Source organism: Microtus pennsylvanicus, chromosome 12 (assembly GCF_037038515.1).
Source record: "Microtus pennsylvanicus isolate mMicPen1 chromosome 12, mMicPen1.hap1, whole genome shotgun sequence".
Classification (NCBI taxonomy): domain Eukaryota; kingdom Metazoa; phylum Chordata; class Mammalia; order Rodentia; family Cricetidae; genus Microtus; species Microtus pennsylvanicus.
The window spans coordinates 29,754,950-29,769,299 of NC_134590.1; the positions used below are offsets into that span (position 1 = coordinate 29,754,950).

Consider the following 14,350-nt stretch of genomic DNA (forward strand, 5'->3'; position numbering starts at 1 on the left):
TACCTACCTTTTTTTTCCTTCCTCCCTCCTTCCCTCCCTCCCTGTCCTGGGCCTAGCTGTTGTAGACCAGGCTGGCCTCGAACTCACAGAGATCTGTCTACCTCTGCCTCCCAAGTGCTGGAATTAAAGGCGTGCGCCACCACCGCCTGGTCACATTTTTTTGAGACAGGGTATCTCACTGAACCTGGAACTTTCCAGTTGGCTAGAGCAACTGATTAGCAGGACCCAGGGCTCCTCCTGTCCCTGCCTCTGCAGTGTGGTTGATAGAGATACACGCCTCCATACCTGGCTTTTACATGAGTGCTGGGATTATTCTGCAAGCCCTGTGCTGCTGAGTAATCTCTCAAGCCCTATTATTTGTACTTCTGAGACTGAAGTACTTCATTTTAGAGGGGTCACCTACCATTTGTAACCTTAATATGTGGAAATGTTAGATATTTTGGTGATTTATTTCTTTGTTATTTTTAGGCTGGCCCAGAATGCCTTCAGTGTGAAGAAGGATGCTCTAAGCCACGACCTCTGGGTTGTCCTCACCCATGTGTTTTGCCTTGTCACCCTGGAATATGTCCTCCCTGTGTTCAGATGCTCAGATTAAAATGTCACTGTAAGATCACAAGCCTCTATGTGGAATGTAGGTAAGTAGCCAGAATATGCTCCTTTAATGACGATTATCACTGACGTCTCTGGAAGAATCTTGTAGAATACTTAAAAAGCATTGTGTGTTGCTGAGACTCTGGTGACTGAACTTCAGCGCGGACCTGAAAGGAGGAGCTGCAGCCTCACCTCCAGTGCCTTGCTCTTGTATCAGCCAGCCAAATCTTGCTTCATTCTCTCTTGGGGTTTGTAGAAGATTGGGCTAGGAAAAACTTGTATCACTGCTTTCAGAAGTTTAGAGCCCTCTTATGGAAGAACATATAAATGATGGTGTAAACCTAGAAATGTTTTGGATAGAAATTTGCCTAGTTGATAGCTACTTAGGTATATTTTTTGACTTATATTTTTAAAAGGTAGGTCTTTATTATTAAAAAAAATTTATAGCATTTATCATAGTAGTATTTGCTTTGTCTTTTTTTATTACCTAAATCTATGTATATTATGTAGAGGGGGGAAATTGCTATTGTCATCTTGATAGATCTAACATAATTTACCATGTGTGGTTGCCACTCTTACCTTAGACTTCTGAAAAATCAGGCTCGTGAGAGTACCTGCCAACTAGCTTCCGACTCTCTTAGACATGTTCCCATCTGTTTGTCAGCATTTTCCAACTTTTTGGTACAATGACAGCTCATGGTTAATTTTGAACTGCTTACTTTGCTTTGAAATCACTTGCTGGATATGTTTTTCAAGTTTATTTTTGTAATAGTTTTTCAAAGTAGTTACATATACATTTTAGAAACCTATTCAATTTTCCTGTTCTTGAGTATTTTTCTTTCAGAATTTTATTACTATTTGTGTGTGTTTGCGCACCCCCCCCTCTCTCACACACACACACACCACACGTACACACACACACTTTTGCATGTGCACACCTTTGCATGCCATGGCACGTGTGGAGGTCAGAGGACAACTCTTTGGAGTCATTTCTCTCCTCTCCCTTTAAGTGGGATCTGCAGATTGAGCTAGAGCGTCAGGCTTGTGCAGCACATGCCTCTGCCTGCCGAGTCATCTCTTTAGCCCCCATGGTACCCTAGCATAATTGTTATGGACATAACTTAAATGTTCTATGAAAAAATGAATTATGATGCTTTTATAGATGTATTTGAAATCATGAATGCTTAGAAAATGTACAAAAAAAATGGACTTTGGTTTAAATGTCATAAAATTTTTTTCCTATTTTTAGAAAAATAGCCACAGCTGATATAAATGAAAAGAATCTCCTTAGTTGTTGCAAAAACCAGTGCCCCAAAGAGGTAAGCTGTAGTTGGTCTTTTAAGTTTAATGTCCTTGGACATTGTTCCCTCTGGGTTTTCTCCTTGTTTACTGCCTCAGTTCAGTTCCTGGCTGGGCCCACTAGAAACTTTGTTGTTTTGTTACTTGAGACAGGGTTTCTCTGTGTAACAGCCCTAGCTGTCCTGGAACTAGCTTTTGTAGACCAGGCTGACCCCGAAGTCACAGAGATCCATCTACCTCTTCCTCCCAGGTGCTGGGATTAAAAGTGTGCACCACCACTGCCCAAAGACGTAGGCTGTTTTAGTTAGGGTTTCTATTGCTGTGACCACCATCACTCTTATACAGGAAAGCGTTCAGTTGTGATGACTCTCTTAATACTTCAGAGGTTCAGTCCATGTTCATCATGGTGGTACATGCGGTGTGCAGGCAGACATGGTGCTGGAGAAATAGCCAAGAGTCCTCTGTCTCACAGGCATCAGGAAGAAGTCTGAGACACTGAGTGGTATCTTGAGCATATAGGAGATCTCAAAGCCCACCTCCACAGTGACATACTTCCTCCAGCAAGGCCATACCTCCCAATAGTGTCACTCCCTTTGGGGGCCATTTTCTTTCAAACCACCACAGGGGTTTAGAGGCTTAGTACAAGAAGTGACTTTTATTTTTGTTTTTAGGGAACTGTTTTAAAACTAGCTTATAGATTTTACTGCAGAAAGTATTGACTCAGTGCTTACTGTCTAAAATAGGATTCAAAATACAGATTAAAACTGTGAGCCACAGGTGGTAGTAGATTATAAAAACAAAACAAGGTGCATATGTGTACATGTATATATTTAATTTTGAAAAGGGGAGTATCATGTAGGTCCAGTAGGATATAAAAAGGGAAGTATCACGTAGGTCCAGTAGGATATAAAAAGGGAACTATCACGTAGGTCCAGTAGGATGTAAAAAGGGAACAAGAAACACTGAAGGGACATGGAAGGAGTGAATGTAGATGATGAACATGGGTTCTGAGTGAGGAGAATATGAAGCTAATTGTTTTTCTAGTTCCAATTCTGTCCTGAAATTTTGTTTGTTTTGGCCCTGGATAAGCCCATAGAATATATTCAACACTGAAGGTGTAAAATTTAATGTGAAGCCTTACAGCTTCCATTTTGAATGCTAATTTTGTTTATGAGTCCATTAAGTTCATGACTTTGGGTATGGTTAATTTGGGTGTATGATTTTTTTTTATTTACAGGTTTTTGAAATAATATTTTAAAAATGAAATGTCATGTATATGTGCATAGCATATATATTATTTAATACAGCTAGGAAGTCAATATTTTATAATTCCACCCTCAAAAAGAAAGCATTGTTGGTATCTCCAAAGTCTGTCCATGTCTTGTCCTGAATGCATTTCTTATGCATTTTTTCCCTCTATTTTAAATGTTACCACCACTTACTGTAAAATTTTTATTGGGCAGGGGTGCTTATGTGCCAGGATACATGTGTGGAAGACAGAGACAGCTCTGTGGTGTTGGTCTTCTCCACCTGTACATAGGCTCTGGAAATCCAAACTCATTGTCAGGCTTTGTCAGCAAGTCTGAGCAGTTTGATCTGTTGAGCCATGTCACTTGCCTTATATTTATAGGTCTTGCTGCAGGTATGTGTAGCTACAGAAACACTGCTTAGTATTTTTTTTTTTTTCGAGACAGGGTTTCTCTGTGGTTTTGGAGCCTGTCCTGCAACTAGCTTTTGTAGACCAGGCTGGTCTCGAACTCACAGAGATCCGCCTGCCTCTGCCTCCCGAGTGCTGGGATTAAAGGCGTGCGCCACCACCTCCCGGCTGCTTAGTATTTTAAAAGCATACGCTTTTGGGATTTGCAGTATGGAAATGTAAGCCTAATAAATCCTTTCCTCCCCAACTTGCTTTTTGGTCATTGTGTTTGTTGCAGCACTAGAAACCCTAACTAAGACAACACTGCTATGAACAGATGCTGCTTTGTGTATGCGTAGGTTCCTATAGGCACATAGAAGTGGTGCAATTCCTTGCCCACAGAGAACGTTTGTTTAATTTCAACCTTAATAAATGATATTGAATTGATTTCTAAAATGATTTTATGTACCAATTTATTGACAGTGAATTTTCCAGTTATGGAAAATTATCACATTTTCATACTTTTGTTATGTGAAAGTTTCTATTGTTACCCATTTTTGCTAATACTTACATTATCAATTTTTAAAAAATTGCTTTTTGTGTGTGTGTCTTACAATTTTACTCCTGATCAGCAGCGAGTGGGTGTCTCTTCAGGACTGTGGCATATCCCTTTTGGCCTTTGGGTGCTTGGTGGACACACCAGCACCGCTGGACTAGTGAACAAGTTTCACTTCTAGTTGCAAGCTGCAGAGCTAGTTTTGAGTAACTTATAGAAAGAGTGAGGTTGGGGGCATATCTTAGGGAGGACATTGGGTGTTGGGGTACAGAGTCTGAAGGAAATGCCTTATAGCCAGGCATTCAGATGGCCAGGTTCTGTGAAGGAATTGGTCTCTACAGTGAGACATTAATCCTGCCTTGTCTCCTTGACTGCTTCACCTTGGGTCTAGACACTTGTCTTATGTCTATAGACATAAGGCAGGACACTGGAATAGCATATGTAGCCAGACTATGATATCAACTCTTGAAGTGTAGACTAAGAACATTAAAAATTTCTAATAAAGTAATTTATATAAACAATTGTAAAAGAAATAGGGAACTGGGTAGGTCCTTAGTTCATGAGTTATGGGTTGGGGGGCAGGCAAGAGCATCGTGGACTGTTAGATGAGATGGCAAAGTCAAATGATGGATTTGAGGAAGACATGTATAATTAGGGTTCAGAAGACCCAGCCAGCGAAAGAGACCTGCATGCTAGCAGTGGCGTTCTGGAAAGTGTGAAGACTTTTAGTATCAGGAAGGCGTGACATAGGACCAGTGCTTTCCACCCTTTCATCAACCTCCAGTGCATTGGAGTAGAGCGGTGAAGAATGAGGGCCACACTGGAGTCATGGCTCCTTCAGTGGTTTTGTATTTCTTTATTTCCTTTGCCCTTTAGAGTCATGGAGTTCAAACTGAAGTGCAAGATTTGAGTAGAAGAGAATGTTTCACGTGAAAACATTCAGGATAGAGAGACAGCAAATAATTAAAGATAACTAAATACCATGGCGCTTACTGAGTTGTCTTGACAACCTAAATTATACGTATTAAGGTGTGTTAAGGGTAAACAGAATGAAAGGCTGAGCAGTTGTGACAATGATTAGAATCCCCCTTCCTCATGTTTCAACAGTATAAGGAAGAGGCAGTACTCCTGGGCTCTCTGTGTACACTCAGCAGTCCACGGTAGCCTGCGCCTGACCTGTCACTCATGGCTTGCGTTGTTGCCCCAGGGCTCCTCGGAGAAAGGACGTGCTTTAAGGCACACAGCACTTAAGCTTGCTTACCTTCATTGGCTTAGTCACCTGGCTGTAGGGTGACAGTGACATTTACACTTGAAGTGGAGATTGAGAACGTTAAAATTTTCTAATAAAAATAATTTGTGTACAGGGAGGGGAGCAGAGAAAAATGTAGAGCTCAATAAAAAATAATTTGTATAAATAATTATAATAATCTGTCTAAAAAAAATTTAAAGGATCAGTCCATTCATTATTCAGGGTTAATTGGCACTATGTGTGACACTCTTAAAATAGCCGCTAGGGAAAAAGGACAAGTAGAGTATGACCAAAATGGAAATGACCAGTTGCCTTTTTTTTTTTTTTTAAAACTTTAGCTTCCTTGTGGCCATAGATGCAAAGAGATGTGTCATCCTGGTGAATGCCCCCTTAATTGTAACCAGAAGGTAAAACTTAGATGCCCTTGTAAAAGAATAAAACGAGTAAGTATTTTAAATGATAGAATTCCTGTTGCTTTGGTTTGTGTGTTGGTAGTTCTTTGGCTTTAATTTTAAGGTTTTAGTTTTTAGAATCTTTTCATTATATTTAAACTAAGCCAATTTATTTCTGTAAGTGCTCGTCTAAAAATTCAGCATTGGCAGTCGAATTTTTGTAACTTAGAGGAATGAAAGATGGCTTTCTGTTGGCTCAAGCACGGTGCCCTTTGTTGGCATAGCACTGCTGTGCTCCGAACTGAAGTGTGAGCAAGGGCTGGTGAGAGGATGGGGTGGGTTCCTGGGGTAGGAGATGGTCTGGAATTAGGTTTGTTGTCCTTTTTATATGAAGCTTTTATTTGCTGTCGTATTCTCCTTTGAAAATAGTTCCTTGAAAAAACTTTATAGTCATAAAGTAAGCCTCATTAATTAATACTCAAACTGTAAAAAAGTAATTGTAGGATAAAATATTTTTTAAAAAGTTAATTTTTTATATATTATGTATAGAGGATTCTGTATGTACACCTGCAGGCTAGAAGAGGGCACTATATCTCATTACAGATGGTTGTGAGCCACCATGTGGTTACTGGGAATTGAACTCAGGACCTCTGGAAGAACAGCCAGTGGTCTTAACCTCTGAGCCATCTCCAGCCCTGGTTAAAAGATAGTAATGGAAGAATAAGCAGGTGAAAACTTAGTGACCAGAAAGATCATTCTACAATAATTAAGGCTGGGTAGTGGTGGCACACACCTTTAATCCTAGCACTCGGGAGGCAAAAGCAGGAGGATCTTTGAGTTTGAGGCCAGCCAGGTTTATAGAGTGAGTTCCAAGCCAGCAAAAAAACAAACAAACAACAAAAGACCGCAGGATTAAAAAAAAAAACCGGTTAAGAAAAAGAATTTTTTACTCAGTTCTCTGGTGACTTCAAACAGGTAGAGGGGACTCCTTCTTTATTTGACTTGATTTACCATGCATGCTGCAGTTATAGCTGTATCATCTTATATTGTATTCTTGTGGTCCTTTCCTTAGCTAATTGGTTTCTCTTTGCATAATTCTTTATTCTTCCATGCAACAGACATTTGTTGAATTTCTTCTGTGTGGCTCTTGGATTTCCTTTTTTTTAAAATAAATTTTCACTATACTTTCTTATAGTAGGTAAATTCACATTTAAATTTGTATTTAGTCTGTATTTAAATTAACCCCATTTATAAGAAAATATTTGCCAAACTATTTTTAATCCGGATGTGTCTTCAGTTTTCTGAAATCTCAGGTCTTGTCCAAGTCTAGTTTCCTATTCAGTACTTAGACAGTGAAGGATTTTCATAGGAACTTAAACATGTTAATAGTTGAAAGAAATCTCTATGATTCTTCAGGAAAGCCCCAGACTGTTTTTGGCTCGCAGCACTAAATGTGTGTATAAGGAGTCTTGGTGCACTGTGCATACTCACACAAGTGTACGGTCAACATAGGTTGTTGCTGATGCTCTCCCAGACAGCGCACAGCCAGAGCATTTCCTTGTCCCAGAGAACTCTGTTGGACAATACTGCTCTAGAACATTTCCTAGATGCTTTGGAAGAATAACAACAATATATAAAGGATAAAATATTAAATATGCAGGATAAAAATAAAGTTCAGCTGAGTTGATAGAGGCATATAATAAATTATTAAGTTTATTATTTTAATTTTATGGTTTTAATTATTTTAATTAAATGAAGTAGGGGATCTGTTTATTTTGGTTCAGTGGCTAAGAGTATATCGCTCTTTCAGGGTACCCCATGGCAGATCCCACACGCATCCTGTAACTCCAGCTCCAGGCACACCTTCTTCTGGTGTCTGAGTACCACATTCAAGTGCACCTACCCCCAGTCAGAAAAAGATATAAAATAAGGGAGTAATCATTTGAATCAAGATACATAATGTTAGTGCATGTAGCATATTTATAACCTTCAGCTGTTAGGTGAGCTTTGCTGGTATATAGTTGTGATTTGAAAGAACAATTGACTAAATTTTCCATTTCTATTACTTGTAGGAATTGCCATGCAATAAAATACGTGAAAGTCAGGTTTCAGTGGAGTGTGATGCAACATGCAAGGAAATGAAGCGGAAAGCGTCTGAGGTGATGTCTCATTAAGATTACTCCTAATGCGCTAATGGCCTTTTCCCTACAGTTTGTTCCAGTTCTTCATATTAGTAAAATCACTTGTGCTTACGTTAAGAAGGCTCCTTGTATAGGCTTATTTTGGACCTGAGGTAGTTTTATTGCTTGCTGTGTATCTAAACTTTTTGTCTTTTATATCCGTTAGTGCTTGCTCTGGCCCATAGCCATTTGTTATAATGATACTGTTAGCCTCCTGAAAATTAGGCTAAAGTAATGCAAACATAAGATTTGGGGATGGTTTGCAGTTTGAGATGTCTTTAGTGTTGATTCTGCCTGCCAAACCAGCCAGTCCACAAATGATTGGTTTCCTTGATTCAAAGTCTTGCCTTCCAGACAGGCATGTGAGAGAAATGATCAGTTTCTACTCTAGGAAAATGTGGTATTAATAATTGATTCTTAATATGGTAACTTAAGGAAAAGTTAAAGTGTTTTAATTTCAGAGTCTTAATGATTTGAATTGTGATCTAATCTCATATAGCTGGTAAGAGGAAATGTTTATTTAAATTATAACAAAAATATAAATTATATTCACTACCCTGAATCTATTAGATGGAATGGAACTTGGTCAAAACTTCTCAATGTAATATTTATATTTCTTTATAGGCTTTCCAATGTAAGGCTACCAAAAGTTGCTTTAGATTGGTAGAGCCTGGGTGGGAAGATGCCAGACTGCTACAAAGAATTTGATATCTAGTTATTTATTTTACTTTTAAATGTAAATAGATTAAAGAAGCAGAAGCCAACGCTGCTCTGGAAGAAGAAAAACGAAGACAGCAGGTACCTCAGTGCCGGGCTGGCTTGTCTCTTGTAGTTGTTCTGCATGCAGCATGGGTGGCCTAGAGTAACCAAATGCATCCCAGCATTGAGTTTGTTCTCTATATCAAAATCTACTTGAAATATTCTGATTTGTTTTGTTGACAAATACCTTTTTATATTAAATCAAATTCAATGATAGTTTTTAAGTGTAACTTAGAACTACAGTAGCCGGTGTGTTAGGCTAAACTATGTTGTGTAGATAATACATACATATTTGCTTAATGGTCGTCATTGGTTAGTCAATTACTGTAGACTGTGGTGCATTATATTATCATTGTATAGTAACTTGGTGCTTACCAGGAGGATAAAAGCCAACATTTGATGATGACTGACACTCCAGGCTATCTTCTTTTACAATTGGATTTCAGTTCTTCCTAAAATAATCACTTGCATTAAAGCATGAAACATTTTTTCCCATTAAAGAAAAAAGTATTTGATAAAAGAATCTAATTGAGGCAATATTTATTTATTTATTTATTTTGGTTTTTCGAGACAGGGTTTTTCTGTAGCTTTGGAGCCTATCCTGGAACTAGCTCTTGTAGATCAGGCTGGTCTCGAACTCCTAGAGATCTGCCTGCCTCTGCCTCCCGAGTGCTGGGATTAAAGGTGTGCGCCACCACCGCCCGGCTTGAGACAACTTTTTATTCCTTACTTGTTGGCTTTCTGTGATATAAGCCACTAATTCTTATTTCCTGCATTATAAAAATGCTAAAATTACACGTGGAGCATCTCTGCATTTTGAGTAAGGTGCTCTGGAGGTAAAAAGTGGAGTTAAATTAAGAAAGCCATTGTCTGCATTCTAGTGTCCTTTGACTCAGTCAGTGGCACGTCAGTCAGTTTAATATCAAAGACAGGCTTGCAGTCTGAAGGAATCACTTCATTGGCACTCAGTTCTGTTTTTTACCTAACTAAACTCGTTTGTTGAATACAGTCAGCAGTAGATGAGAGGATCTTTATTTCTGTTTAAATCAAATTAATATATTTATTATACTGTTACTATCAACATTTCTCATTTCAATTTAATTTTCATTTCAATAGAAAGTTGCAATTCAGTATATTCTTTGAATTTACTACAAATGGAACTGTTTTGCTTTAGGCTGAACTGGAAGCTTTTGAAAACAGGCTGAAGGGTCGCCGGAAGAAGAACAGGAGGAGAGATGAAGTGGCAGAGGAGCTGTCTCTCTGGCAGAAGTATAAGTCCTACCTCTTCCCGGTGTTCGGGCTCTTGGGGGCAGTGCTTGTATGGTACATTGCCCATGGTGTGGCTTAATGATCTTTACATCTTTTCATATACCTCAGACTGGAGTTAAGTGAATGTTCAGCTTAAGGTATTAGAAAACGTGAATTGTAGAACGTGACACGTTCACATTTTTCTGTGTCCTTGTCTGGTTATAGTTAGCTTTATATGTTTAGCTTTATCTGAGTTAGTGACCAGAGGCAGTGAGATACTATCTAAAGTCAGAGCAGAGAGCTTAGCTGCTGGCACCGTACTTCTCAGTCTCTTCTCTGATGGTTTCCGGTCAGTACTCCATCCATTTTGTGACTTCAGATAAGACTGAGCCATCTGCGCAGCAACGGGGATATTTCTCTGGTCACTTACCGGGTACTTTTCTTGATCATGGAACTTTGTACTTTTTTAAAGAAATGATTCTATAAAAGAATCTGAAATTCTAACACAAGGCTTTATAATTAGATTCCACATTAGTTTATCAGAGAGGAATTTTATTGGTCATTGAAGCAAATTTTACACTGTTTTCCTCAGAAAACGGAAAGAAATGCCCGACTAGGTTACTTATAGGAGGCTGTTTTTTGTGCAAGAAGCTTAACTGAAGTTGGCATGTTTGGTAAAACTTGTATGTATCTTTTGATGATGATAATAAAGGAAAACTAAGATTTCTGAGCAATTATGTGCCGAGCACAGGGTTGTGAGCTTTATGTACCGTTTCATTTCTCTTTGCCACAGTTCTTGATATAGTATAGCTGGGAACAATCAACTTTATAAAATTAAACTGATAGAGAAATAATCAGTAAGCCAGATTACATAGATTTGTAAGTCATTTAAAGTAGTTTTGCTATTTAATTTTTGTATTATTATTTCCATTAAAAATTTTCATACCAAACTTGTAATAAATAATATTTCTTATTTTAGAATACTCAGGATCTCCTAGTTTTAGGTTAGACAATTAGTATTGATGGCTAAAACTCTAGTGATATTGCAGAAAAAGAACAATAATATTAGTACTATTCGCAGTGATAGTGTGCATTTTAAATAACACTCCAAAGATTGTAAAATCTACATAAGAGCAAGCAGAGTAGACTCACAGAAAATGAGTGTGATTTCATGTGATAAGTGGTGTTAAAAAATAATAAATGGTACTGGAGAGATGGCTCAAAGTTAAGAACACTGTTCTTCCAGAGGACTCAGGTTTGATTTCTAGCACCCACATGGCAGCTCACAGTCAGCTTCATTCTCCAATCCCATGGGAATCTGACGCTCTTTTCCAACTTCCACAGGCACCAGGCATTCATGTGGTATGCAGAAAAAACACATACACTACACATAAAACACCTAATAAATCTTTATAAACCAAACAAAACAAGACGAGAAATAGTATAGAAAATGATAGAAGGGTGGAAGGGATCTAGTTCAGGTTGAGAAAGTCCTTCAGAGAGTTTGATGTTTGAACTGTGACCCTGTCTGAAAACTGAGGGGAAAGTCTATGAGAAGGGAAAGCAGTAAATAATGTCACTAAATTTGGAATTTGATTCATTTGGCACAGCTGAAGATCAGAAAGAAGGGCTGAGAAATGAGAATTTACGTTAAATGTAAATTGAGAGGGGGCAGTACTCTATTTAGGCCAGTTCTGGGTTGGGGAAAGACCATGTTAAGAATTTGGTCTACAGAGCTAGTTCCAGGACAGGCTCCAAAGCCACAGAGAAACCCTGTCTCGAAAAACCAAAAAAAAAAAAAAAAAAGAATTTGGGTCTTACTCTAGTCAGAGTGGACAGCATCCAGCAGTTTTAAGCAAGGAAGAGACTTGTTTGGGTTTCTGCATTTGCCTCTGTTGTGAGGAACAAAGACTAAGGGGTGATTTAGGGGTGGAGTTTGGGCAGCAGAGGACACAGTTGGGCGTGGGCGCGGTCCAGGTTCAAGCACTGGGGATTGTGATTTAGTTACCTGGGACTCCAGTGACTGGAGTGAAGAAGCTGCGGAAGTTCCTGTCTGAGAAGAATGCGGGGACTGTGAGGAGGAAGTGGATACCTTAGGTCAAGGTGAAGTTGCCTTTTGTCCACATTTCCTGGTAAAACCCTGGTGACGGTGTGGGACTGCAAAAGGAGGAAAGAGATAGTCACCAGGGACTGCAGTGTAAACCATCTCCAACACCTACCTAGTGTGCTGTATTGTCCTTGCTTTTGTTGCCACATCAGAGTGAGTGCTGGAATCAAAGGCGCCACAGTCGCCACACCTGGCTGGAACCAAAGGCGCCACAGTCACCACACCTGGCTGGAACCAAAGGTGCCACAGTCACCACACCTGGCTGCAATCAAAGGCGCCCCTCTCCTGGCTGATTTCGGGCTGTTAATGTTAAGGATTTTAAACACAGAAAAATGCTTTCTGGTCGGAAGTAGAATCTGAACACCAAATCTCCAGAACTTTATTTCCTTTCAAGAAACACACCTTTGACGTTCTTTATTGATGCCCATAGAGTCCTTTCCTTCTGAGTCCCTGGTGCAACGAATAGTACTCCCCATCCTGCCGCGTGTGTAATTTGTTGTGGCTTCGTCCACTTGAGCAGACAATGGAGTGACGAGCCAAGTTAAGACACTGGGGAATAATGGTCATTTTTGATAAGCTCAGTGCTAAGGGCGACTGTCAGCCTCAGGCCTTTTATAGTCAAAATTATTGAAACATTGGAAAATCTCAGTCTCCAGGATGGGTAAATGGGCATGGTGGTACATGAGAATTATACCAGCACCCAGGAGGCTGAGGTAGTAGCAGGGTTGTGAGTTCTAGACCAGAGGGCTACAAAGCAAGACCTGTCTCGGAATGGCGCACCAGAACTTACACGTTCTTTTACTGTGAGGGTTTGTTCATAAGACTCAGTCAAAGATGATGAAGGCACAAGTTCTTATGACAAACGCACACACACAGCTGTTTTATTTTGTCAGTAATTCCTCTAAGTTTCTTTAATCTTTGTGTTTTTTTTATGCAACTTATTTTAAATTATGCTGGAAGTGCTAAACAAAACTTTCAGGATGGTACAAGGAATGTTAATTTTTTGGAATATTAAGATTAAGACATTAGACAGGTATTGCCACTTTTTAAAAATTAATTGAGGGGCAAGGGATTTAGTTCAGTGGTAGAGCACTTGCCTAGCAAGCCAGCAACCACAGCTCTAAATAATGTAAGTTGAAGTACTTACGTGATGTTTTTTATAAGAATAATTCCAATTGGTCACTAGAAATCACAGTGAGCACTCTTTATAATTTGAGTATAAGACACATTTGATTTCTTACAGTATGAAAGTTAATTACTAAGTATAAACAGGTATTCACCCTCATTTTTTATATCCCCTCTCCCCCAGCAGCAAAACATACCTCCATTACTGGTTCTTTTAGGGTAACTGGAGCAGTTTGAAGCGAGTTTGGGCCATGTTTACCTTAATAGTACAATCTTTTTTAGGAACACAGCATGGAAAGGCAAGGGAGAGACCATGTTGACTCCACTTAGCTAAGGCTGTTTCGTAGATCCCATAACACCTCCACCAGGGGGCAGAAGGTGGAAAAGAAAGGCTCGTGGGGCGTGTGGATGGGTATACCTTCACCTAGACCGAGGGAGGGTCTCTGGCCCTCAGGTGCAGCTGGCAGATGTGCCTCCTGGGCTCCGGGTTCCCAGATGGTGGAGGTGTGTGACGATGCAGGCTCTCACTGATGCTGGAACAACGTGAAGTCAGTTTTAAACTACACACCACGTATATGCTATTTCCCAGACTGCATGTGATTTCGGAATTAAAATACCCATTACCACTGCCTTCCAGTTGCACAACTGTGCCTTTGTCCACGCAATGATGCTCAAGGGACAGGTCACACAGTCTACTGACTGTGTAGCCTCCTCTAATGGAGATGGACTACTTTAGTAAAACCGAGTAAGTTTTGAAGATTTTGATTGAAATTAAATAATAAACAGGTTTAAGAAAAACATGTCTTTGGCCCCTTTATTTTATCCTCTTATTCTTGTTATTATGTGGCTAAACATTTAACAGTTGTCTTGGTCTTCAAGTGGCAATGCGACCTCAGCAGTGGAATGTCTTCAGTGCTCTCCTTGCTGCCTTAGGAATGTGGCTCCCTGTGGATGTCAGGCGTGGATTTGCTGCCCCCCCCCCCTTCAGCCTGTGGATGCTCTTGGCAGGCAGTCACAGGTTGGAGCTCTCTGCTCTGGAAAGCCTGAGCAGCGACTCAATCTTGCAAAAAGCACTTTCCTCTCTAAACTCCTAGCAGAATTTTGCAATTTCCATAATGCAAATAATGCCTGCCTTCAAACCTTCCGTCTTTTTTAACAAAACAAACTTGGCGTTGAATTGTTAGTGTCTGTGGCAGTCATTTTGGTAC

The 14,350-nt window shown here is 39.6% G+C and overlaps 1 protein-coding gene across 3 annotated transcripts in view; it reads left to right on the forward strand.

Moving 5' to 3' along the window:
- Nfxl1 (nuclear transcription factor, X-box binding like 1) overlaps positions 1-10,644 on the forward strand; it is a 40,814-nt gene extending 30,170 nt beyond the window's left edge. For all 3 annotated transcript variants that reach the window (XM_075943127.1, XM_075943125.1, XM_075943126.1), the window contains exons 18-23: positions 469-635; positions 1,841-1,910; positions 5,670-5,774; positions 7,796-7,882; positions 8,648-8,701; positions 9,837-10,644. In XM_075943127.1, coding sequence (XP_075799242.1) covers positions 469-635; positions 1,841-1,910; positions 5,670-5,774; positions 7,796-7,882; positions 8,648-8,701; positions 9,837-10,010 — 657 coding nt within the window. In that variant the 3' untranslated portion in view covers positions 10,011-10,644. The remainder of the gene's footprint in view (positions 1-468; positions 636-1,840; positions 1,911-5,669; positions 5,775-7,795; positions 7,883-8,647; positions 8,702-9,836) is intronic.
- The last annotated feature ends 3,706 nt before the right edge of the window (positions 10,645-14,350 follow it).